The 26,302-nt window shown below is 40.7% G+C and overlaps 3 protein-coding genes and 1 non-coding gene across 4 annotated transcripts; 1 reads left to right on the forward strand and 3 right to left on the reverse strand.

Moving 5' to 3' along the window:
* Positions 1–869: 869 nt before the first annotated feature.
* Positions 870–4,028, reverse strand: LOC127798484 (60S ribosomal protein L23). Its single transcript, XM_052332074.1, has 4 exons — positions 3,911–4,028; positions 3,495–3,779; positions 2,042–2,083; positions 870–1,198 (listed from the first exon to the last, which is right to left on the reverse strand). The coding sequence occupies exons 1-4, from the start codon at positions 3,921–3,923 to the stop codon at positions 1,116–1,118; spliced, it is 423 nt and encodes a 140-aa protein (XP_052188034.1). The 5' UTR covers positions 3,924–4,028; the 3' UTR covers positions 870–1,115.
* LOC127798591 (small nucleolar RNA snoR137) lies at positions 2,645–2,784 on the reverse strand. The gene has a single exon (XR_008022453.1). It is a non-coding gene; the product is annotated as a small nucleolar RNA snoR137 (small nucleolar RNA).
* Positions 4,029–12,145: 8,117 nt separating the features above from the next.
* LOC127798016 (plasmodesmata-located protein 3-like) lies at positions 12,146–13,785 on the forward strand. Its single transcript, XM_052331288.1, has 2 exons — positions 12,146–12,996; positions 13,078–13,785. The coding sequence occupies exons 1-2, from the start codon at positions 12,210–12,212 to the stop codon at positions 13,212–13,214; spliced, it is 924 nt and encodes a 307-aa protein (XP_052187248.1). The 5' UTR covers positions 12,146–12,209; the 3' UTR covers positions 13,215–13,785.
* Positions 13,786–23,753: 9,968 nt separating this feature from the next.
* On the reverse strand, positions 23,754–24,432 carry LOC127798017 (mitochondrial import receptor subunit TOM9-2-like). The gene has a single exon (XM_052331289.1). The coding sequence runs from the start codon at positions 24,341–24,343 to the stop codon at positions 24,020–24,022; it is 324 nt and encodes a 107-aa protein (XP_052187249.1). The 5' UTR covers positions 24,344–24,432; the 3' UTR covers positions 23,754–24,019.
* Positions 24,433–26,302: the final 1,870 nt, after the last annotated feature.

Here is a 26,302-nt window from a genome sequence, read left to right on the forward strand (position 1 = left end):
TTTAAAGTATGAAGCTTAATTCAAAATTTAATATATTTTATTTTTAGGTGTTAATATGTCTTATTGAGTTACTTAAAGATGTAAATATTTAAAAAGATTTATTTTTTTAATTCTATTTTTTATTTTAGGCATAATAATTTTTTTAAAATTAAAATAATATAAAAATTAAAAAATCCCTGACCACGTATGGTGGGAGAACCCAAGGTTCCCCAACCTCGAACCAGGGATCCTCCCCTCGTTGATGGCCGCGATCATGGTGATTGGCATGTATTGTTTGATATTTAATTTTTAATTTAATTTATTTATATTGTAAAACACTTATTAATGTATTTTATTATATAAATTTAGTAATTTATTTTATTATAAAATGTTAATAAGTATAAAATAACTTTAATTTTTATTTTTTTTCAATATTTACAATTTATTTTTTTCTTGCTCTTTTATTTTAATTTATAATATTAGTGAATATTATAAATCTTATATGCTTATTATTTATTTAAATTTTGTAAAGTGTTTAATATAAATAAAATTATTACATCATAATATATATAAATTATAACTGTATTAATTTTAATATTATTTATATCATACCTTTAGACACGGATATACTCTATTTACATTATATATCAAGGATACCGTGGGTAATATTCCCCCAAAAAATAAGTTTCGGGCATGAAAAATAGTCCAGTAAGACGAGCAATTCCATAATAGTACTGTTTAAAGGAGAGGTACAATTTTCGTTCACCATAAGACTAGAACTGTATTGAGAGAATGAGAGGGAAGCCATGTATTAGGTTAAATATATGCCATCCCCTACTTCATTTGAATGTAGTAGTAATTGAAAGGAATAATACTTGATGGTCGGCAGATACCCACACGATCACAATATCACATTAATATGAATGATTATTTTCTCAAACAACTGATAGAGCTAGGCAATAGCTAAGTCAAGTATTATAAACCTATGATGAAAACAAAATGGTCTCTCAGATCAGACAAAGGTCACAAAGCAAGTTCCAATTATACCATAAAAAACTGATGGATAAGCATACAATAATAAAAATTCTAGACCAGACAAACAAAATTGATGCTCCAGTCACTTTCGGTGTTTGTACTCAAACAATAGCATTTGCAGCACTAGCAATCCTTGGCCACAAGTCAGCACATTCCTTTCCAATTGGACCTGTTATTGCAGATCCTACAAAAGCCAAATCAGTAAAACAAACAAGAATCAGTACCACAAGATACGCAATACTTCACGAGATATTACCTTTGAAGATGCAAATCACAGATGATTTCAGATACAACAAAATGCAATTTCACCTGTGCCAACACCCTTTTCTTTTCATTCCAAATTCGGCCACCCGACAAATTAAAAAAAAAAAAAAAAGGTATCTGCCCTGTCCCGCAATGTAAAAGTATAGGACTATGATTTTTTTTTTTCTTTTTTGATAGTAATATGATGATATGATTTTATGTTCACAACTTCCATTGCCGAAGGTAAAGGTGCTAATTTTTTTATGGCCATACAATATGTCAAAGGTCTCGTATGTCTACAGATCCCTAGGTTGCCAGGAGGCATATTTGCCAAACCAAGTGGGTTAATAGAGACTGTATCAAGATGTAGCAAATGAATATGTGAGAAACTACTACTCTAAAATCTCAGCACACCAAAAGAAGGGCTCAATTCATTAACAAAATAATAACATAACAGAATTACAGGTTCCACATACTTGTAGGAACTGTCAAAATATTCACAAAACCAACCAGAATCCTAATCAAATTCAGAATTAAAAAAAGAATTTCACTTCCGCAATCAATGTTATGTCTACCAATTTTATGCTAGTTTTTTAATATTATCAGATGTTAGTGTTGCAACATTAAACCAGTCGGCCATTCACTGCAAACATTGTGAACTTGGTAATTATTTTGCATGTAACAGCACATGCAGCATTCACCAGATAGGTAGTTCTAAGCTAACCCACTTTTGATGAGTCACTCTCGTCTGTCACTCTATGCAGTATATTTGCAATCCAATTACCTTTCATTTCTCCTTTAGGGTTCACAATGACACCAGCATTATCTGCATACAAAAGAACAACAACAATTTCAGTGTTTCAAAAATTGTAACATAAAAAGTTTATAGCTTACGTGCAATATACACATATACATAGATGCAATAAACAAATAATAAAATTCTCCCAATACTTCCATTAATCCCCTCACACAATTTTCACATTTTTTAAAAATGTAAGAGATATAAAAATGTTTTCTTTTTTCATTAGCAAAACAATGAAAAATAAAAATAAAAAGACAAGAAATCACATCGTTATTGAATGTACCCCAAGCGAATTATATCACCACTTATTAACTTTGGGTGGTGACACAAGCACAAAACTAGATTGGTTTATTGAATTTTAGCACATTAGCAAAAGTTTGAGAGAGTAATACGAGTGCTTGGAAGGTGGAGCAAAGATTTTCTACAGTCATCAAGCCCTCAAAGAGATTTCTAGATGTTAAGACTCAGAAATATCACATTCCAATATGCAACGGCTTTCTTTACAAAGATGGAAACTACAAAAATAAATGATACCTCTATAACAAGGATTAGAGTATTATCAATATCAGCAGTAGAAAACATACAGCGTGTACCAGGAGACAGGTAACACAATGCCACAAAAAAACATTATGCTGTTTAAAACTGGCAGTATATTCTTCAATATATGCTTATTGATATGACTGACCAATTGTCAAAATGGTCACCCTCTTTTTCAAAGAAGCAACAAAGGAGGGTGAAGGAAACTGATGATATAAATCAGAATTAAAAATATAGCATTCACAATATCTAAGTCAAAAATAAAGAACAAGCATGAATGATCTCAACGACAATCAATTTGATCAACTCAAAATAAACACATTTAGGATAATGGCAAAAAATCGCTACATCATCCCACTATTGACCTCAAACAAACCTCATGATCATATAGTTTGAGAAAAATACCACGCAGTCATACAGTTTACAGTTTCTCAAGATCAACAAACGCTACCCAAATTTGTAATTACGTGGAATTTCTAATTTCACACAAATATCTAGTCCAAGCCAAATTATGAAAGAAGGTTTTACAATAAGAAGCATATAGAACTAACGGACCTGATGGAGGGGCTCATTCACAGTGATATGAAGCTAATTATAAGTGCAAGTTATCAAAGCTATGAATCCCACACGCAACTAACTATAAATTTTCTGGTTGCTTGCGTAACAACTCACTCAACAATAAATGGGAAATCTCATTGCTGAAGTTTTCATCAACAAGAGTAATCAACACAATCAAAAGGGAGAGAGATCTGACAGAAAGCTCAAGATTTGAGCACACACGTTAACCAGGCATACATTTGTACTTCAACATCAACACCCTTTACCACGATCAAGTGCAAAAAAGTAAATCAATAGCCTTAGTGAAAACAAAATGTACAAAAATGGGCAGAAAAACGACCTTCGAAGTACATGTAGACCCCATCCTTTCGGCGCCAGGGCTTGCGCTGGCGAACGATGACGGCGGGCATGACCTTCTTGCGGAGGTCAGGCTTGCCCTTCTTCACCGTCGCCATGACCATGTCCCCGACGCACGCCGACGGCAACCTGTTCAGCCTCCCCTTGATTCCTTTCACGGATATTATGTAGAGGTTCTTCGCCCCGGTGTTGTCAGCGCAGTTGACCGTCGCCGCCACCGGCAAACCTAGCGACATCCGGAACTTGTTGCCCGCGGAGCCTCCCCGTCCTAAAATACAAAGTCCAAATCATGCCAACAACGATCCGTTTGGTTGTTGACGAAAGGCGATCGAATGAGAAAGAACGGAATATGAGACATGAAATCATAGAAAACTCGGATGAGAGCAGAGCAGATCGTACCTCGCTTCGACATCTTGATTCAGCTCCCTCTGCAGAAGAAAGACGGCAATGGCAAAGGCGTGCAAGGGTTTTATATGTTGTGAACTTGGAATCCAACTAGGGTTTATGCGGGCCCAATAGGCCGTGAGGCCCAATCCAATTACTTTACCGGCCTCTTCAATATAATTATTTCAAACATTGGCTAAATTTTAATTAAAAGAAAGTGAAATACTATATAACTCAAAAATTAAAATTCTTTTAATTTTATAACTTTTGTAGCCTAGGCCCAAGGATAGTTCTCCTCGAAGAAGTTTTCGAGAAAATCCTTGAAAAGTGTGGCCATGGTCAAATAAGCGTTTGTTAGGGTACCTCTATCTGAAGCTAAGGGGAGAGCATAAAAGGAATAAAAAAAAAACAGGAAAAAAAAGGTAAGGGGCAGCAAGGTAACACTCACCCCTATAAATAGGGGTGAGCTGCCTTGCTAAGGGGCTTTTTTGGTTGCACAAGGAAGCCTCACGAGTGTGGAAGACGAGTAATTCTACACTGCCCGACAAAATTTATCGAGGGCCTTACCGAAGCTAGTTATTTTGACAAAATTACCCCTCACCCTTTAATAATATTACAAATTTGCCATTAAAGGGCTGTGCTGCTTGTTCTTCCTCATCCTCCCTTTCTCCACTATCTCTATCTCTCTCTCTCCACCGCGGCATGAGTCCCCTTCATCTCTGGCGTGCATCTCCTCCCGTGTCGACGTTCCTCACCAGAAGCAACGTCTCTCTTCCTTTCTCTTGCTCGTGCGATTGCTTCTCCGCCGGCTGCCCCTGACTTGTCCCGTCTGCCAGGCCACCTCGCTGATGGCCACTCCGCTGTCAAGGCTGCTTGCCGAGGTGGTTACGCTCGCAACCAAGCTTGGTGGCTGATTATTAGATCCGTACGATTGGCTGATGGCATCAAACCCATCTTCTTTCTTTTTACCAGTTTCGTTGTCCACTCTTTCATCATATTCTGTACACAAATTTATACATACTTTATTGGAGATCTCACACCCATTTAGAATAGATTTTTCTGCAATGAAATTTAATTTCTTAAATTCTTTGCAACCTTATATATATAGCCTTCAAATTATTTTTTCTTTTCTTGTAACTGGAGAGATAAGAATGTGCACGTATATACTTGGAAAATTTTTCTGCAATTTTATCATCATATGGAAGCCCAAAAAATATCAGTGAAACCTATATAATAACCAAATCTAGTTGAAGCCTCATTTAGGTGGTCGGTGGTGGTGGGTTGTGGCTGTCGACGAGAAGGAAGAAGATCTCTCTTGATTTTCTTGCAATGGAGGCTTCGATTTCAGACTCTGGGTTGTGTGCAAAAGTTTGGCGCTGCTCTTCGATACTTTGCAGTCGCCCAATTGCATAATATCGTGATATTTTGAAAGTCAAAATTTCATGATATTTCAAAATATCACGATATTTTAGCTTCTGTAAGGCTGTTGGTAGGTTTTATCTGGCAGTGTAGAATTACTCGTGGAAGACTCTTCCACGCTGGCAGGCCCGAAGGCTTATCTAGGCCTAGCCATTCAAAGACTCAGGCGTGCGGAAGGGCCTTTCATGCGCCCTTTGCACGCCTTGCACACCACACTCGCTATGCTCACCTAGCACGCCTCTGCTACCATGCCCATGCCTGCCTTCTACATCTTAATATTAGATTTAGATGACGTCTAATATATATAAATCGAGACTAATAATGCATATTTTTTAAATTTAATAGAATATATTCACATATTTTATGGTTATATTTTCATTCATACCTCTTCAATTTATATATAAATGAATCATTAGATTTCTTAATAAAGGTCTTATTCTTAAACTGTTAAGAATATGTAACAAAGATCTTTAAGTTTAGGATTTCTTAAAGATATTCTTAGTGTTTAGATTTCTTAGAAAGTGCATATGTTTAATTAATTACAGACTAACACATGAGCTACTACATTTGATTAATATGAGATGCTAATAATAAAGGATAGTGAATCACATGCCATAATTCATGAGATAAAAATAGTAAACATATTGATAAATATTAGTTGAACATTTGCTAAATGTGACACAAGTAATAGATCACATGATTAAGAGGATTAATAATCTGTTATAGGCTTCAATCATGTTTTGGTCATTCAACTGGAGGCAACACAGTTGTTTTGTATGTTGGTGTTAGAGATTTGCTATTGCACGGAACCACCTAAATATGAGGTGAGAATGTTCTCTGTGCGGTCTCTGTATAATAACGTATCGAGACAAGTGATTGCTAATGGGATCCATTAACCTTCGACTCGAGGCGAACATCTTATGTGATCATTTATGGTTTGTGATTGTTTAAACCTATGGTTAGGGTGCACATGATAAAAAATGAGTTCCTCATGTCGAAAAGAGTTCCAAAATATCATCTCAATCATACCATGCTAGATTTTAGCATAGTTATCGAGTCCTATCAATTAAGATGTTATTCATGGGAAGAATTATAGTACATAGTAATCGAATGCCTTACTAAGCTTACTTGAAGTTATGACTTCATTATTGATAGGATTGTCCTAACATAATGCTAGTTGTCACTTAGGACCTCTCAGGATGTATTTAGGAGATGGAGAGATCCTCATTGTAGATTGAATCATTAGATGGATGTCAAAATTGTTGACGTGTCCCAATTGCTATTCAGTAGTGAACCTAGAAGATCACACGTAAATTCGAGTATGGCGTTGGATTATTGATGTATTGTTGTAATGGGTTCTTGATCATCATTAAGGGTTAATAATGAAGAATGCCATTAAGAGTTAATGAAATTGGTTTAATTAATGGAAGCAAATGTTAAAAGTTAGCAGGCATGCCGTTAAGAGTTAACAGGAGATTTTGGTTCCATTAATAGTTAATGGAAAGGCTATTAAAAGTTAATGATGGGCCTTAATGCAATTAAGTGAAAGTTGAGATGAGAAAACTGAAGTGGTCGACTGATTTCTGAAATAGTCAATCGTTCCTTGTTGAATCATTCTGATATGGTCGACTTCTTTATGAAATGGTCGACTGTTTCTTGTTGATTCACACTGAAACGGTTGATCATTTCCTATAACTGTCGACTATTTCTAACAATGGGATTTAAACTAGAGAACGTTCTTTTGTCCTTTACTATAACGAAGCAATAAATGCTTCTTTGCAGCCTTCGGATGGATGATGAACAAGGGAATGAAGGGATGCAAAAGGCATGACACTCATTTCTCTCTCTCTTCCTTAGCTAATTTTAGTTGATTACAACAAAAAGATGAGGAATGGCTTTGATATAAAAGAAGAAGAAAATAAGAGAAAGTGTGGTTGCTTTTTTGCTCTCTCTCTCTTGGTAATTCTCTTCTTGCTCTTCACTTGAAATCCCCTCATCTTCTTGCTCCCTTTTGCTTGTTGTTTTTCTTACGTCTTGCACCCAATAGTGAGATTGTTGGTTTTTTCATTCAAAAATCTTACCACAGCATCTCATCACTTATGTAGAAGCTTGACTAGCACAAAAGCTTCTCATAGGGTTCCAATATACGTTAGAGCGTGGTCTAACTTGGTCCCTTGTGTTAGTGGGGGTGGAGTGGTCATCAAAGGAAGCCAACTTGGAGTTGTTCATGATTGCTTGTGAGATTGTTTTGGGAGCTCATGGTGGGAGTAAGAGCCACACACATCTATTTTTCAGCACAACTAGCACCTTCTTGTTCATCTAGTAAGGTATATCTTTCTTACCCCTTATGGATTGTTTTGTTTTAGTTGCATATGGTTGTTACATATCGAGTCTTGCAAGATGATCTTGTTTTATTTCTGCTACCATATATCGTCGTTTTTTATTTTTTTATTTTTTTTAAAATTGGCTAAAACCCTTGCATGAACCATCGAGTGGTGGCATTATCTTTTAGTAGTATCAGAGTCTTGGCTCGGTATTTTCAACCTATGCTTGAATGTTATGTAGCGTATCGTGTGTTTTGGCCATGTATAATTTATTTGAAGTTACAAATTTATTTACTTTATTTATATTTCATTTGACTTGTATAATTTATTCTTAATTGTTTATTTATATGTGTGCAAGTGTGGACAATTACTTGTAATCATTTAAATTATTGTTGTGGATTATAACTGTTAAAATTTAGATATATCTAGTTTCCAAAGTAAGATAAGGAGAAAACTTTGATGGTGGTTTTCCTAAAATTTGTAGTAATTTAGGAGTGTATCTAGTTTTCAAGTTAAGGCAATGTGGAAACTTTGGTGAGATTAGTGGAACTCCAAGGGTGGTTGAGACCTTAGAAGAGTGGAGTAGGTGTATGTGGAGACATCAAACCACTATAAATTGTTTTGTGTCTTATTTATTTATTGTTGCTATATCTTGTAACTTACAATTCATTAATTTCAAACTCATATATATATATATAGTTACAAAAGTTTAATTTATTTAAAAATTAATAACAAAAATTTTAATTAAGTAAATTGTCAAAAATTTTAAACACTCAATTCACTCTCTTTTGAGTGATCATATCATAAGGGACCAATACTCATTCCCAAGGTTGTCTCGCCGCCACCATCGCCTCCTGCAAGCCATGGCCGCCCTCGGTAATGGAGATAAGGTGCTTCTGTTAGCATGGACCAAGCGCGTCACCAAGTAGAGGAAGGCAGCCACCGCTTCCATAGTCGTTGATAAGTGTCTTTTATACACTTATTTTGGTCTATAAACTTAGCATTTATACATTCAATGAGCATGATTTCTACTTGATTTGGTTCTATATATGGTTATGTAGATGTGGAGCATGTGTTAAAGCGGACATGGAGCAAAAAGAGTGATTTTGGGCATGATGAGAGTGAAATGAAGCTTGGAGGCATGGTCGTGTATCGATTCAAAAGAAAGCAAAAGAGTATCGAGAGCAAAAAGTGGAAGATGATAAAGAAAGAAGCAAAAGAAGAAGGCTAGTGGACTTATAGCAGAATGCATACCGCTGTAGAACCGCTATAAGGTTTAGTTTCTGGAGCTCACAGTCTTACAGCGGAATGCATACCGCTGTAAGATCGCTTTAGGAATTGCTATCTGGAGCTCACGGTCTTACAGCGGAATGCATACCGTTGTAAGACCGCTTTAGGAATTGTTATCTGGAGCTCACGGGTCTACAGCAACAAGCATACCTCGGTAGGATTGTGGTAAGGTTCAAAGCTTCGTGAAAATGTCATTTTAAGCCCATTTCAATCCAAATCAAAGAGGGATAGACTCCTTCAATGTGTAGGACTTTAATAACCTAAAAACCACTATATAAAGACTTATTCTTAAGGGTTTTAGAGTTTTTGAGAGGAAGGGAAGCGGACGAAAGATTGAAGACTCTTGGGTTGTATTTTTCTTTTCTTTCTCAATCTCTACTATGGATTCAAATTCTTTTCTTTTTCTTTTGATTGAGAGCATGCATAGCTAAGTGTTTATAGCTAGGGTGAATGATGAAACCTCGACTTCTAATGGTTTGATTTAAAGTTATTTGGTTTGCTATTTTCTTATCTATCCGGGTTGATTGTTTGTTATGTTTATAATGTTGTTTTGATGCTTGATCACCATTGAAACTTATTTGTGATTTGTATTGCTTTCAAGAAATTCAATACGGATTAGATATGGTAGCAAACAACGTAGGGTCCGATAATAGGTAGAGATACCGTTATGCCTTATGAAATCTTTTTGTGATGATCTCCGTGATTGAATCCATGTTTATATGTTCGAAGGTTAATTAGAGATAGTTAATCTCATATATATACATAGAACTGAATGACCATCGAGAGAGGCTTTTGGTTGTAATTAGATTATCGATTTTCAACCTAAGATAAGGAATAGCAAGACCCGAGTAATGAATAATTGAATCATAGAAGGCCGATGGTGGATTCACAAACCCTAGTGCTTTAACTTTGAGAATTTTTGAATCAAAAAAATTGTTTTGTTTGCATCTTTTATTAGTAAATTAGTTTTCATTATAGTTGAAGTCTTTGTTAATGTGTGTGTTAGGTTAAAGTTAAATCAATTAGAGTAAACGTCAAAAGTTAGTTCTCGTGGGTACGACACTCCATTCATCACTATATTACTTGTCATGATCCGTCCACTTACAGGATAAAATAGGCCGAACAGTCGTCGACGATTATATCCGATGATTCAAGTCCGGTGCTATGCTGGTAAGGCTCTTACGCCGTGCTTCATTGATTTTTGTGTTGTTTTTTTGAATTTAAGGGTTTAGGGTTGGGAGCATTGAATGCGGGGGGGGGGGGGGGGGGGGAGTACGTCATTGTCGGTTTCTTGCATGTTTTTATCAATTGCTAATGAGTTGTCCTTCTCTTCTGCTGCTCCTGATCAAATTTCTTTGTCATGCCCTTGGATTTGAGTCATATCACTGATGTAATATTTTCTACGTGTCATCCATGGAGTTTTCGAGGCCTGAATTTGCGGAATGATGAATTCAGTAGAATGACGAATATTTGTTTTTTAAACTTTTAGATAGGGAATTTGACACTCAAAACTTTTCTTCATCTGTTAAGTATTTGTGTGAGGAATCCACAGGACAGGACAGGACAGGACAGGGACGTATAGGCATTCAGTATGCTTTGGGCATTGATGAAATTATATGTGTGTGTGTGTTATTGTATAAATACAATGGGAGATTGAAGCACAATATTTGTCGGAACATCAGATTTTGGCTCACTATTTGGTGAATTGCCCATGGGATCCCAAAACATATACGTTTATAAACTCTTATATTTTCATCCCCAAGTATGAACCATAAATTGGAACCAAATGGACATTGAGGATATGTGTATGGTTTGTTTTTAATTACTATGATAATAATAATAGAATTTTGTAAATATTATTAATAATTGTTTAAATATATTGTAGATTTTATATTTATGTTTATTTAAATGTATTATGAAATTTATATTTATTGTTTACGTTTGTTGTATTATGTTGAACTATTTTTTATAATTTTTTATATTAAAAATTAAATTTATAAAAAAAAATCTTATATTTTTTTAATTTACATTTTACCTTGTATTTTTTATTTCTTATTTTGTTTTTTTTTAAAAATATTGTTTCTCTGTTTTCGTTTTGTATCCAAAATATTTTTCATTTTTCAATTCCGTACAATCTAGATATGTTCATAGGGTAGGATAGGATGAAAAAGACTGATATCACACATGTTATGAAGATTGATATATTATCCAACGTGGACTAATAGGGGGTGATGTGCAGGCGCCATCATTCCCCATGAGGTCCACGTCTCTTCTCTTAAATTGTTAATGCCAAATGTTATTGGTGAAGCATCAAATGATGTCGTTTTGAGTCAAGGAAGTGGAGAGCCATGACAGGCAACCTCGGGCTTCCCTATAGCACCTGCTAGATGGCCATGTGGCAACCATTCTCATCCCCAAATGGCACTTAATTGTTCTTTTCCATGAGAATATCGATCGTGTTGCACGATCTAATTCTGGCCATCTAGCTTACCTTTATGAAGCTCCATCCCAGCCATCCAGAATTATTATTTATCTCTCGCATTGGGATTTGAAGCGATAATCAAAGAAAGAAGGGAAAAAATAAGGGTTTTCTCGATCAATCAGGGGTGGGGAGGGGGCGCCTTGTGGGTTCCTTCGTTTTTGTTATGTATAGCTCTTGTATACGATTTCCTTTTATTTTTTGGTTCAATAAGTTGAACCTCTAATCTGTATTAGTGATTATCGGGCATTTTGATTAGCGAAAGTTTGTGTGAACCGTTTTTCTCAAGAGTGAATCTCTTTTCTTATATAATGCAGTGAGCTCTTCTTATCGGAGCTCAACATGAATATAATCCTAATTTGGAGTGAATCATAATAAATCTCTTTGCGTTACTTTTTCCTTTGCTTTCTTGTTATATGCATGTTTTCTGTTTATGGTTTATGCTTCCGATTAAGTTTTTATGATTAAGTCTAAAAGTTTTTAGTAATATGAAGGCCGTGTTTGTGTATGGTTTGTTTATTGTTTTTGTCCAACACTAAGCAATTGCTATGTTATCACACAGAAAACATAACAATTCTTATCACAAAGATAATCAATCATATGCAGATATAGTTTGTGACAGTATACTATTATTATTATACAGAAAACAATTAATAGGAAAAGACATATTTGCCCCCCGAGAGAGAAAGGCCATCTGCGTACGTAGATAAAAGCAACGAATTCAAGATGAGATCCTTCCAAAATTGTCATTGTCTGATTACAATATTCAGTTCAATTCAAATCAAATCCCCAAAATCATAAGATGGCTCTCTCTCTCCCTCTACCCCCATCTCCTCTCCTCTTCCCCTCGCTTCTCCCTTTCTCCTCCTCCTTCGTCATCGTCTTCTTCCCCTTCCTCATTTCTGCTTCCTCCTCGGATTACTCGAAGCTGGTCTTCAAAGGCTGCTCCAACCAGAAGCTCCAGGACCCCACCGGCGCCTTCTCCCAATCCCTCAAAACCCTCTTCTCCACCCTCCAATCTCAATCCTCCGCCTCCAAGTTCAACAAGACCACCGCCGACAGCGGCGGCCAGGCCGCCGTCGTCGGCCTCTTCCAGTGCCGCGGCGACCTCTCCGGTTCCGACTGCAACAAATGCGTTGCCAAACTCCCTGCCATGGCCCAGAAGCTCTGCGGGCCGACAATCGCCGCCAGGGTCCAGGTCGGCGGGTGCTACATGAGGTACGAGGTGGCGGGGTTCAAGGAGTCGGCGGCGGAGGAGCTGCTGTACAAGGTTTGCGGGTCGCGGAAGGCGAGCGGCTCCGGGTTCGGGGACAGGCTGGAGACGGCGCTGGGAGAGATTGAGAAGGGGGTGGGGAGTGGGAATACTGGGTTCTACACTGGAAGCTATGAATCCGTGTATGTGTTGGGTCAGTGTGAAGGCGATCTGGGAACTGGGGATTGCGTGGAATGCGTGAAAAGCGCAGTGGAAAGAGCCAAAAGCGAGTGTGGAAATTCAATCTCCGGGCAAGTTTATCTCTACCTCTGCTACATCAGCTACTCTTACTACCCAAATGGGGTGCCACTCCCTGGCAGCAGCAATTCGCTCTCAGGTAACAACAAAATCTTAAAGCAGAAGGAAATATAATGATTTAGGGGCTGTTTGGTAACGGAAAACAATTTGAATGGTGCAGGAAGAACTGGCCGGAATGCACAGAAGACGGTGGCGATTGTGGTGGGAGGGGTGGCGGGTTTCGGGATCTTAATTGCGTTTCTGCTTGTTCTGAAGTCGGCGTTCAAGAAGAAAGAAGTCAAGTTTTACGCGGGATGAACATAGGCTGCTTTTGATGGTGGCGCTGCAACTGGAAGAGGCAAGTTTTGCTTTGGGCATGGCGCGCGGTCGGATATTTCTTTGCCTCCAAGTATTCTATGTTTCTTTTCTTTTATCTTTTTCATTGTTTTTTGGGTGTAAATGGGCAGAGATTATATTGGTAGGTTCATCAGATTATGATAAGAATACCGTGTTCTGCTTTACATAAAATACTAATGGTGATGATTTGAGTGTGGCTATTTTACTGGGAAACTCAAAAGGAAAGGGGAAGGAAAGTACAATGAAAGAGCTTGATGATTGACCCCCCAAGGCAATAGTGAATAACCATGTGTCATGAAAAAGTTGAGGGGGGAAAAAAAGCTGTGTTATATTACACGCATTCAGAAAAAGAAAAGCTAATTGAAAGGAACTTGTGATAAAAAAAAAAAAAAAAAAAAGAAAAGAAGAGAAAATGGCCGCTTCCAAGCAAATACATCAGCTTCAAGTGAGTCTAAAGTTACTCATTTGGTCTTGTTTCGAACAGTAGCAATAACAATTACAAGCTCTTTCGAGTCAACTTTTGATTCTTTATTACTCGTTTTAATTTTTGCCTTTCTTGGAAACACAATTGCATCACCTTGTCTTCCTTCTGGCCTAACAAGGTTGGTAGGATTGACGATAATGGCGACAAAATGTCACGATTCGATGATTTTCGTAGTGGGGTGGCTCGCATGTGCAAGCACTCCAACGCTCAAGTCGGTGAGAGTTTAGAATCTCAGAGTGTTGGTAAGCCTTGGAAAGAATATATATTGACCTATAACCATATTCACTTATATAAAAATAAAGGTACCTTGTATGTTGTCAGCCATCGTGGGAGGATAGAGGGCAGAGATGCGCAGTAGTGATAAGGATCATCCTCAAAGATTCTGAATTCGATGAATATTACGAGCTAATGAGGATCAGCGTGCAAGTTGCTCGGAGTTGATAGAATCCGTTATTGGCGCAAGGATCTTAACTTAGATGGAAAGATTATTTGAGCTTCTTGGGTTGAGATCTAGTTTGGGGGCAGGCTTGGTGACAAGTTGTGGGCCCACAGCTCAATAGATTAGTACGATCCAAAGCCCTCCAGGTTGAATGTTAGGAAGGGCGAGCATTCAAGCTTAGAGTGTAGCCGAGGTAATGATCTAATTTGCCTCAACGTTGGATTGAGCTTGCTGGAGCCGAGCTCGCTACGACCGAGCTTGGATATGGACAAGCTCAGCAGTTCAAGGGGTGTTTTTTGAGGTGCTGACAAGTAGCGCACGTGATTTTGAGATTTGAGGCATTAGGTTCGAAAGATAGGGCATCGTAAATCGACAGGGAGCCATTCCATCACTTCCACTCACGGTGTTTAACGCGTGATAGGTGGCGCGATTTCAATGGGTGATTGACACTTGATCTTTGTCCGTTGGATGCATTGGGTCTCGATCTCGATTGTTGAGCGATATCTATATAAGGGCATTTATAGGTTGCTTTCCTACTTTTCTATTCTGTTTTCTACATTCGTAGGTTGTTCTCAGGCTTTTGCTTTTTGGTGACCCTCTCGCTACCATATTGCTTCCATCCTTGATTGTTAGTAAATTTTCATTTCCGACACTTTGCCAAACTTCTCAGGTAATTCCTCAGGTTTGATTTGTCATTCTTTTGCACTTTCGTTTTGGCATTGCGGTTCCCCTATTATCGATCGTCATTGTGAGACCAGGGGGCAAATTTGGGGAGGAGAACGAATATACAACCGTCATAGGGGGACCCTCGGTGAGGCATCCAGTGCTCTCACGAGCCTTGTTATCTTGGGTTTAGGAGAGCAACTTTTAGGTATAGATCGGGGGGTTTTAAGGATAGCTCGGAATAGGCGTGGGATGTTGATTTATGATGACTATTTATCTTGGTCCTTTGGGGACATTGTAGGTACTACATACATAACTAGCAAGATTATTATGGGCATCATGAGTGGCAACGAGGAGACTAGGCCTAACGAAGTGGGTTTATCTTCAGGTTTTCCTTAGGGTAGATACGCTTGGGTTAGTGAGAATGTGGCTAAGATCGCCTCTGTGTATAACTCCTCCGAGAGAATCGTCGAGCTGAGGAAGCGGGTACTTTTGTCACTTGTCGGGGATGGGGGCCTCTTTGTGTGCCGCCCATGTGGGGAGAAAGAGTGAGTTCACATGGAGTTAGCTTCGGACATAGATTTGGGGTTAATCTACATGTACGAGACGTTCTTCACACGTCTTCGGCTAAACGTCGCTCCGACCCAACTACATCTGAATAATTGGGCCTTCGAAGTGTTTTCCAGATTTCTAGATCAGGAAGCGAGTACAGGGATGTTCTTCTACTTTTTCCAATCGAAAGGGGTCGAAAAAGGTAGTTGGGTGTCCCTGAACGGTCTCCTAAAGAGGCGATTGTTGAAGCCCCTTGATAGTTTTTACAAGGGTTTCAAGGGCAGCTTCTTCAAGGCGACCTCACGGGAAGACGAACTCGCCTTCTCCTTGAGCACAATGGCCTACAAAAGTACCCTCTATACTGGAGGAGCGAGCTGAGCTATCTCATGGGGTGCTTGAATATTGGAGCCTCAGCCTGGAGGATCAAGTAATGGTAGATGTGCTTAAGGCTTCTCTGATGTTGGAGACATCGACCCTCATTAAGCTCAGGGATGACCAAGAGGGTTTGGCCGAGTATATGCGTAGGCTCCTGCTTTGTTTCTTTTTCCTTGCCACTATCTGTTTTTGCTTTTCTTCCTCCTCTCATGCTTACTTGCTTCTTATCCTATCCATTTCTTGTTTTTAGACTCCATGGCCCTCAGGATGACCCCCGAGAAGGTGAGGAGATGTCTGGAGAGGAAGAAGGTCGAGGCAGGTAAGGCTGACTCAATCTCGACTAGCAGGCCTGTTAAATAGGCCGCTGTCTCTAGAGCTGTCAAGAAGGCTCCTGCTTGCGCTCCCCCTGCCCCATTGAAGGGCCCTACACTGGCTTCTCGACGTACCCCAAAAGCTGCCAAGGCCAAGGCCCCCACCCCTTCTCGTACCAAAGAGCCAACTAATGTTGAGGAGGGTTAACTGGTGTGGAGGAAGAGAAGGGTTGCGTGGGAGGAGGATACTCCGGGCTCAGCCGATGGGTAACACCCAGGGAGCCTGCGAAACAAATAGTTCCACCCTAAGGCATTCATTAAGGAGCACCTATTTGACCCTATCAATCGCCAAAAAATGCTGGACCTAGGGTAGCCTGGGCTTTACCGCTGGGCTGAGTTGCAGGCTCTTCGACTAGCGAGTGCGTGTCGTTCTTTGGAAGTGGAGTGCCAAGCCCAATGGCAAAGTATTGAGCATGCTCACAAATAGGAAGTCGAGCGAATAAGGGGAGATTTGGAGGTCGAGAAGGATCAGCTGTAGACGCAAGTTAACGAGGTGGAGTCGGCGACTATGAAGTTGGGTCGAGTCTACGAGAAGCTCATGGCCTAGAAGAAAACCTGGGAGGAGGAGCGGGACCGATAGAAGACTGAGTTGAACCTGGCAAAGGAAAATGAGAAGAAGCTGAAGTTTGAGTTGGCAACTTCTCTCTTCGAAGCTAACCAAGCGAACCTCAAGGTTGCCCGCTTGAAGGTCGAGGTCAACAAGGCACGGTCCAAGATTGAGGGCTTGCTAGACGAGGTCGCCGACTAATTTGTGGTTGGGTATGAGAAGGCCTTGTCCCATGCCCGACTGCTTTTTCCTGGGGCCGACTTCTCTGCCTTCGACCTCTTCAAGGAGATCGTGGATGGCCGACTTATGGAACCAGTTGCTGCTAACCAAGTTGGCCTACCCAAGCCTCTGATGGGGGTAGTAGTATAGGCTGTAGAGAATCGGGCTGAGGGAGTTGCTAGCCAGTTGAGGGACTTGGCTATTGTCGACCTTGTCTTGGAGACGACTATTGCGACTAAGTCTGCTTCCAGGCCTTCTGGGCCGTAGCCTTGTAATCCTTCTTCCTCCTTTTGTAATGTACACCCCAGTTTATAATAATAAAATAAGGAATCTTGCTTACCCATGTTGTTTAGTGTTAATTTGTCCACTGCTCTTGTTTTGTTGGCATTGTTTTGTACGACTCACTTTTTATTTCTAACATGAAGTCCAGCACGCACTAGTTTTTGTATTGAATCTTTGTATGGCATGTTGTCAATTTCGTAGTATGTTTTGCTTCCTGTTTCATTTTGAACACTAGGTTAGGTGAGTGCTTCTGGTTTTGAGGGGATTTAAGGAGGTCAGGATAACCCGAGGTTCACTCGCTTGGACTGGCTTGAGCGTAGATGGGCGGACTAACCGAGCCTGGTTGGGCAGGGCACGGTTTAAGAGACCGGGATAACCCAAGGTCTGCCCGTCGGGACTGGCCCGAGCGCAGGCGAGCAGACTGACTGAGCCTGGGCACAACTAAGTAATGTAGAAGAATTGAACTTCCAAACTTCTGATGTTATTAATAAGAGGACCTTGGTGTAGATTCGAATAGTATGCTATGAATTGAGGGTCTGATTTCATTGATAAGAAAATCTTAGTGTAGAACCAGATTGTATGGCATGTAACAGAACATTTGATTTCATTGACAAGAGAACCTCGGTGTAGAACTGAATTGTGTGCTATGAGTTGAACTAAAACAATGACGACATAATTGAAAAATAATAGATTAAATCTAGGTAAGAAATATGAGATCAGATCGTAACATAAATTAATTCAAGTACTCTTTGAACTATAAACAATTCTTGAGGATGATCATGAGATTGCCACTTAGATGTAATACTTTCGTAGACTAGATGTGTTCCACGCCCTTAGCCAGGGTCGTCTTAAGAGCTCGACAAAGTGGTAGGCTTCGTTGTCGAGGCTACAAGTGACCCGGTAGGGGCCTTCCCAATCGGCTCTGAGCTTTCCTTCTTTGAGTTGTTGTCTTGCTATCTCTACATTTCTCAAGACCAGGTCTCCTTCCTAAAAACTCCAGGACCTGACCCCGGAATTGTACTTCTGTGTTGTCCTTTGCTTAGTTGCTTGTTCTCGGATATGGGCTAAGTCTCGTATTTCCTGGAGAAGATCCAAATCAATTCTTTGCTCATCACCATTAGAATCTTTTTAGAAGTGTTGCCTTCGAGGGCTCGGCTCCCCAACTTTCATCGAAATCAATGTTTCTGACCCATAGGTAAGCCTAAAAGGGATTTCCATCGTCGATGTTTGTATTGTGGTATGGTATGATCATAGCACCATAAGGAGCTTCTCTTCCCAAGATCCTTTTGCTTGATTTGGTCGTTTCTTGAGCCCGGTGAGGATGACCTTATTAGCGGCTTTGGCTTGCCTATTTGCCTGGGGATGCTCGACTGAGGTGAAGGCCTGATGAATGTCGAGCTCCTTACAAAATTCTCGAAACTTTGCATTAGTGAATTGAGTGTTATTGTCGGAAATGATTAAACCAAGCAAGCCATATCTACAAATAACATTTTTTCAAACAATTTTGACCTTTTATGTCATAATTGTTGCTAGGGGCTTAGCTTCAATCCATTTAGTGAAGCAATCGACGGCCACCCCAATGAATTTGAGCTGGCCCAAGGCTTAGGGGCAAAGGTCTGAGTAAGTCAATCTCCCACTTGTAGAAAAACCAAGATATGACGAGGTTATGGAGGAATGAGATGCATTTGCATATTTCTGGCACTTCTAGCATATTTTCACGTATTCCAAGCATTCGTTGTGCATAGTTGGCTAATAGTATTTGGCTCGTAGTATTTTTGCTGCTAAGGATCGATTTCCAATGTGTCTTCCGCAGACCCCTTCGTGAACTTCAGCTATCACGTAAGCAACTTGTCTTCCGTCCACGCACTTGAGAAGCGGCATGGTAAAGCTTCTTTTGTATAGCTGATCCCTGACCATGGTATAAAGATTGGTCGTCTTTCTTAACTTCTTGGCTTCATCCAAGCGGTCAGGTAGCACTCTTTCCTTGAGGAACCGAATGATGGGAATTCCCCAAAAGTTAGGGTCCGCCTCCTTGGCATGCACTTCTAAATCAACAATTGGCGAATTCAGGTTTCCTGTATGACCAATCGGTTGTTTCCTGAAGCCTTGGTGCTAGCGAGCTTTGAGAGCAAGTCTGCTCTTGCATTTTGCTCCCTTAAGACGTACTCAATATCAAAAGATTCGAAGGCTTGATATAGGATTCTAACCTTGTCGAGGTACTTGCCAAGCTGAGGATCTTTTACCTAGAATTTGCCCTTAACTTGATTAGCCATTAATTGGGAATCACTCCGTGTAATTAGCCTAGTGGCTCCAACTTCTTTGGACAAGCCTAGCCCAACACTAAGGGATTCATACTCGACTTGATTGTTGCTTGCCTTGAAATTGAAACGGAGGGACTATTCAATCAGAAGCCTAACTAGCCCCTCCAAGATTATTCTTGCATTGCTTCCCTTGATGTTCAAAGCTCCGTCGACCGACAAAATTCATGGGTTACTATCGAAATTTTGAGTAAGTGGAAGATAACTTAACACAAAAATCGAACAATACCTAGGATTTAATATGTTTACAAGGTTGGTACTGTATGCTGAATTCAGAAAGCTCCATTAACCATGCGATCATTCTTCTTGAGAGCTCGGGCTTTTGAAGCACCTGCCTGATTGGTTGATCGATCAATACCGTGATTTGATGACTTTGGAAATAAGGTATTAGTTTCCGAGCTGCAGTAACCAAAGTTAGGGCTAACTTCTCTATCTTATGGTACCAGATTTAAGGCCCTTGCAAAACTTTGCTGACAAAATAGATTAGCCATTATTTTTTCCTGTCTTCCCTTACTAGCATTGAGCTAAGCGCGTCTTCGGAGACGGAGAGGTAGAGCATGAGCTTCTCACCAAGCTCCAGCTTTGACAACCGCGTGGTATAATGTACCTCCCTTATGAATCCAGTTTGGAGGAGCTTCAATGTCTCCTCAGATACTACTTGTTGCCTTTCTTCACCTAATTTTCTTTTCCTCTGCGCGACCAACTTCACATTTGAATCTATCGCTAACTTATGGCAAATGAATGATGAGTCAACGCCCGACATGTCTGCAAGTGTCCAAGCGAACAAGTCGGCGTTCTGCTGCAGCAGCATGGTCAACTGCTCCTTGAGATCGGGGGGAGGAAGTGTAATGTCGACCCTAGTTATCTGCTCTGGGTGGGTCCCTAAACTTACGGGAAACAGCTCTTCCGTAGGTTGTGGTTAGCTGTCCGGGAACTCAACTCGTGGATCTAGCTCGGCCATGTTCACGTTATGATGCGCATATCAACTACTGGTGGCAGTGATTTAGTTATTATAACTCCCCCAACCAGGTAAAGAGCGCTGAACTCTCAAGCTGTCATTGTAGCATTGTCGGACTTCCTTTTGATTAGCGTGGACCATTCCGATCTCGGTGGCCAAGACCAGAAACTTCATTGCCAAATATGGAGTAGAAATAATTGTGCCCAGTAGGGCATTGTAAGGTGTCTGACAATTAGCCACCAAGTACTTGACGCTGACAGTTTTAAGTAACAGTGCTGACCCGAACGTCGTCAGTAGCTCAATGTACCATTTCACGTTCACCTGCTCCCCCGAAAAGCCGACCAGGTTTCCGTTAAATGGCCTTAAATCCTCTTATGGTATTCCCAGCTTCTTTGAAGTTGACAATATAGCAAGTCAGTCGAGCTCCTCTGGTCCACTAGGACATTCTTAACGACAAAGTTGGCTGCGACCACTAATATCACCATGGGATCATCTAAGTTCTGGTCAATCTCGGCACAGTCTTCATTGGTGAAAAATGTCGCTGGGTGTCAGGCCATTCTTCTTGGTCGGTGTTCAGTGCTTCTAACGTTCATGACTGCTCTCAGGTGACGCCTTCTTGCCAAGTTGGAATCTCATTCACCCACGAAACCCCTAGAAATTGTGTCAATAACCCCCCATTTTAATTTGGGGGGCCTGCCCTAGCTTTCTAACCTCCTTCTGCCTTGGATCTTCTTTGTGGGCTACGGCTTCTCCTCGAACGTCGGTTGTCACATGGCTCTCTACTCCGCCTCCGCCTCCTATAGACATACCGGCAAATGTGGCCTTCTCTGACTCGCTTCTCAATCTAGTCATTGAGGGTGATATATTCTTCGATCGTGTGGTCAAACATGCGATGATAATCACCGCGCTTGCTGGTGTCCACATTAGGGTAGGGTTAGGCCAAGCTCTCACCTCGGGAAGTAGAATGACCCTTGAGTTATAGACTTCTTAGAATATCCGATATTGATATCACATTGTCATCAGTGGGGTGTAAATGTCATAGTGCAATTGGAGTGGCTCGGGAACCCGGGCTAGCTCTCTTTGCCTCTTTGCTTGGTCTTTGTTTTCCCGTCTTCAACTGGAGTTCTGGCGATGATGCTCGACAGGTGCCCCTAACCACTGGTTCAGCTGTGATTGGGCCTACGGCTATGAGTTATTGCAACTGGCTGCTGACACTTCTTCCACATTTATATAACCAAACGCTCATAACCGGAGTTCATCGAGGTCAGCAAGAGGCTTCTGAGCTAGAGAGTTGGCAAAAGGCTCGAGCTTAAGCCTTGCCATGATGGTGTACAAGAAGACAGCCAGGTTAAAGTCCCTGATTTAAATGCCCTCCTGATTAAACTAATTCATGAAAGCTCGGAACAGCTCGTTCTCTCCTTGTTTCAGGTTGATCAGGTTAACTGAGATTTTATGATGGGCTTGGTTGGTGGAAAAGTGGGTGAGGAAGCGTGTGGCGAGCTCGGAGAAGTCGTGGATGGAGTCTGACTCAAGAGTAGAGAACCACAACAAAGTGGACTTCTTCAGAGTGCTTGGGAAAGCACGGCACATGATCGAATCGGTTCCCCCACTTAACAGTATCAAAGAGTTTAATATTGTTAAGTGCTCCTAGGAGTCGATGGTTCTATCATACAGCTTCAATGTTCCGAGAAGGCGAAATCCCTCTGGTAAAGATATTGACATGATGAACTCTGAGAAGGGATGGCTCAGAGTGTACAAAGATGCTAACAGTAGAGGAGCAGGAGTGTGGGTGTCCTGGAGCCGTTGATGATGGCTAACCTTTACATCGTCGTTAACCCGCTCATTGTGCTAGTCACGCTATTGGTTGCGGGTTAATTCAGCAACTTGATTTTGGAGCTGTCGGATGGTTCGGAGGAGGGCCTCCATAGTTGTCGAATTCTCTAGTTGATGGTTGTTGGTGTTTGGATCTTCCTGGTTTTGGGCCATATTGTTGTGGCTTTTGGTTCTGACCATAGATAGTTTGTAGAAAAGATGGTAGGGATTCGACATGTGGGGTAGATGAGTTTTATCGGGTCCCACAGTGGGCACCAAATGTTCCTTCCGGCCCAACTAGGTTGGTAGGACTGGTTGCAATAGTGGTGGAATGTCACGATTCGACGATTTTCGCGATAGGATGGCTAGCATCTGCAAGTACTCCAACACTCAAATCAATAAGGATTCAAAATTTTAAAGTGTTAGTAAGGATGGGAAAGAACATATCTTGACCTATGACCAAACTAACTTATATAAAGATGAATGTACTTTGCGTGTCACCGGCCATTATGGGAGGATAAAGGGTCGAAATGCACGATAGTGATAAGGATCATTCTCGAAGATCCCGAATTCAATGAAAATTATGAGCGTGTGAGTTGTTTAGAGTTGATAAAATCCGTTATTAGCGCAATGATCTCGACTTAGAGGAAAAAATTATTCAAACTTCTTGGGCTGAGATTTGGTCTGGGGCCGGGCTAGCCCAATGAATTAGTACAGTCCAGAACCTTCCAATCACAAATGAGTAACTAATACATATTTGCAGGGATCAAGCTATTAACAACCCTATGTTGGGACAGAACATACCTTCTTATTCAACAACAAAACTTGAACAAAAATGCATATAAATGCAAGGATAGCGGACAGCTTTGCTGACACCGAAAAGTATGCTTGAGGATTTGATGAATATAAAAATAATAATCACCCCTCTTACAAATACAAGCAGTAGGGATATATAACTCTTTTCGTATCTGGTGGAGGAATTATATTCAAATCTGGTTAATCCATTCTATCATTTGTAATATTTGATCTTCGAGGAAGAGGGAAAGATCCAATTATCTAAGGGTAGAATAAAATAAAGTCAAGAATGTAATTTAATAACCAAAGTTATAAACATTAGCAATCAAGATCATCTGCCCATTAATATGAGGTTTTTGCTGATTGCTATCCACGACAAGATGAACTATTACCCAGAATCATCAAGTTACAGTTCTAACCTATTGCGGCGGGGGGGCAATAATATACATCTCCTAATTGTATTTGCTTCTTGTCTTCATCAATTAGAAAGAATCACTGGTGCATTTATCCAGATAATCTCCACATGGGGGGGGGGGGGGGGGGGTGTTAGGATTCTATTTCTCTTTGTTCATCCAAACTTGGGAAGAAGTTCAAAACATAGTTCTCTGTTAATTTAAGGTACCCTAATCACAAGCCCAAAATACTGGAAAACTCATGATCCGATCCAATAAACAGCAGCTGCCGATGAGCAATACTAGGGCATTATCTTAATTCACAATGTTTGCCAAACATCCAACGAACCTCCAATTGATGATATGTATAAGAGATTAAAGCACAAATTAGCCCTAGAACTTCTTATGTTGCAACATACGAATCACAGGACCACGACAGGAGCATGAAATCCCAACGCGTGAATTATAACAAACCTCAGATCGACAAGAGCATCACGAAGATATCCGTTTCCTTCTAACCTTAAAATAGCATAAATAAAAGGAAGGGAAAAGCAAGAGATCACTTTGGGGGGGCGAGAGGAGCAGAAGGGGTGCCGAGCAAGCTGGCCTGCTGCAACTCGAGCTCGTTGAGCTGCTGCTCACGGTCCATCTCGATGATGAGCGGCACGACCAGGATCAAGAAGGTTGTTCCGGCGATCCAGGCCGCCTTGCCGGTGCTCTTGAGGAGCTTCTTGGCCACGAAGCCGGCGTCCGAGGCGGCGCGCTTGCCCCGGTAGACGATCGGCGACTGAGAGATCTTGGCCGAAACCCTAGACAGGATTCCGTCGCTTCTGCCGCCGTTTGACCTCTCCGGCAGAGACACTCCGCCCTTTCTGGCCGCCATTGCCGTCAGCAGTTGAGTTTACTGGTGGATCGCTGAATACAGAGCAGAGATTGGAGACTGGTCTTAAAGTCTAACCGCAACGCCAACCCCAAGCGGCAGCCTTAACCTAGTGCGTAGATTCTTTTGTAGTTAATTACAGGTAGCCCCCTGATGCATGATATATTTACCTTTGTGTCCTAACTTCTCGGCTGTATTACTGTCAATTGGACCTTTATATAATTAAGAATAATAATAATGGTACATAGTCCAATTTTTTGGGGGATCGAATGGCACTTTCAACATAGTGGCGTTGTCGTGCACAATATGATCCAAATAGAAACTGGGTGGACGTCATTGTGGATAGTAGATTTGTTATTTTGCCTGCGGGCATAGAAGAAGGGGGTGTTTGGGGGTTGTGAGGGTGTGGCTTATGTTTCCCTCTTATTTTATTCGCATTAAGCAAACGTTATATTATCTAACGCAGGTAACATAACATTCTCGAGATAGTTAATTTCTCTATAAATGAAATATCCCCATCCAAACCTTAATGTGCATACTTTCATTGCCAGCAAGCCCTATAAGTTTGTCCCTATTTAGATTATTATTATTACATCTGGGAAATCGGGTCCCATAACAGGGCCTGGTATAGTATACGTATATTTTACTCATTTTCAACAATTCTTGGTTAAGAAAATAATAAGCTTTTTTAATCAAATAATTAATACATTATAATGAAAAAATAGTTACTGATGTGTCTTAAATCATGGCCTACTTGCAAAAACATTAGGCCCAAAATAAACAATCTCAAAAAAGCTTAAAGAATAAAAGATGAAATCACGAAGGATCAGAAAACTCTCTTGTTTGGGTTTTCTGAAAACCCTTTTGGTAACTCTCATCAGAGTGTTAAAGGAAAACACTCCAAGAAAGTGATAAGATTTTTGGAGACCCTTTGAATACAGTCACGATCAAATCATGCCGATTGACTTCTGATGATACGGAAGCCAATCACCCTCTTCTGCCTCGGTCCGAGTACCTGCAATGGAGTTGGGGACTTGCTCTCTCAAGATCACTCCGACGTTCAAGTCAGATTACCAAAGTAATACCTTGTTTCCAAGTGTGTAATTCCAAACTTAAAGAAAGAAAAGGTTCCATCCCTTACCCGTCACTAGTCCTTCATCTTTTATCCTCTTGCTAAGGTAAGGATTCTTTTCCAAATCACCAGGATCCTTATCCCGTTCTTCGCGGAGCTGGAATCTTACCAATATGGATTCCATAACCGTTGCCGAGGAGTTCGGGGTTGTTCCTATCTCCATGATTCTCGGTGTGATGGTTGATCTCGATGAATCCAAAGAATCTTTGCCTAACAACAAACTAGCCGATGTGGTGAGGCGTATCTGCCACGTGTCGTCTCTAGACCTAAGTAGGATGACGTCAAGGGAGTGGCTCCTTGGCGGGCACGTGTCACTACTGCCAATGGTTATATTCCTGGGGTATTGGAGTAATTATGGACTCGATGGTGTTTACCCTCATCACTTGCCCCCTACTCCTCGAGCCTCTCTACTTGGATGGCTCAAGAAGTGTCGAAGTCTCCGAAGGTTTACACTCTCTTTTACCCCAAGGGTCGAAATCAATTAGGTCCAAGGAGCTAGGGATTTCTTCTTTTTGCTCATGCTCGTAAGGCGCGGTTACCAATTAGTTCTGGTGTCAATATCTGTTCCCCAAACGCTGTCCAAACCTTTCATATTTCGAGTCGCGTAACCTCTAAGCAATTAATGCCCATCATTACTTGCCCTTTGGTTTTTCATCCCCAAAGCCTTAATAGACGACTCTTATCCTTCTATTCTTTTCTTCTCCCTATCCTTTTTCTGCTTAGCCGATTGTCGTGTTAGCGAGTACTCATTTCTTCTGCCTCTCCCCTGCCATCTCTTCTATTTACTGCGATGGTGATCACTAGATCCGGAAAGCTTAACTCAGTTGGTG

Source organism: Diospyros lotus, chromosome 3, assembly GCF_014633365.1.
Source record: "Diospyros lotus cultivar Yz01 chromosome 3, ASM1463336v1, whole genome shotgun sequence".
Lineage (NCBI taxonomy): Eukaryota > Viridiplantae > Streptophyta > Magnoliopsida > Ericales > Ebenaceae > Diospyros > Diospyros lotus.

Coding starts and splice junctions, on each gene's coding strand:
- LOC127798484 (XM_052332074.1), bottom strand. Junction 2,084..3,494: donor GGTCTACATGTACTTCGAAG/GTCGTTTTTCTG, acceptor TTTTGTATGCAG/ATAATGCTGGTGTCATTGTG. Junction 1,199..2,041: donor CCCTAAAGGAGAAATGAAAG/GTAATTGGATTG, acceptor TGGCTTTTGTAG/GATCTGCAATAACAGGTCCA.
- LOC127798017 (XM_052331289.1), bottom strand. CDS start 24,343: ATGGCGGCCAGAAAGGGCGGAGTGTCTCTGCCGGAGAGGTCAAACGGC.
- LOC127798016 (XM_052331288.1), top strand. CDS start 12,210: ATGGCTCTCTCTCTCCCTCTACCCCCATCTCCTCTCCTCTTCCCCTCG. Junction 12,997..13,077: donor CAGCAGCAATTCGCTCTCAG/GTAACAACAAAA, acceptor TGAATGGTGCAG/GAAGAACTGGCCGGAATGCA.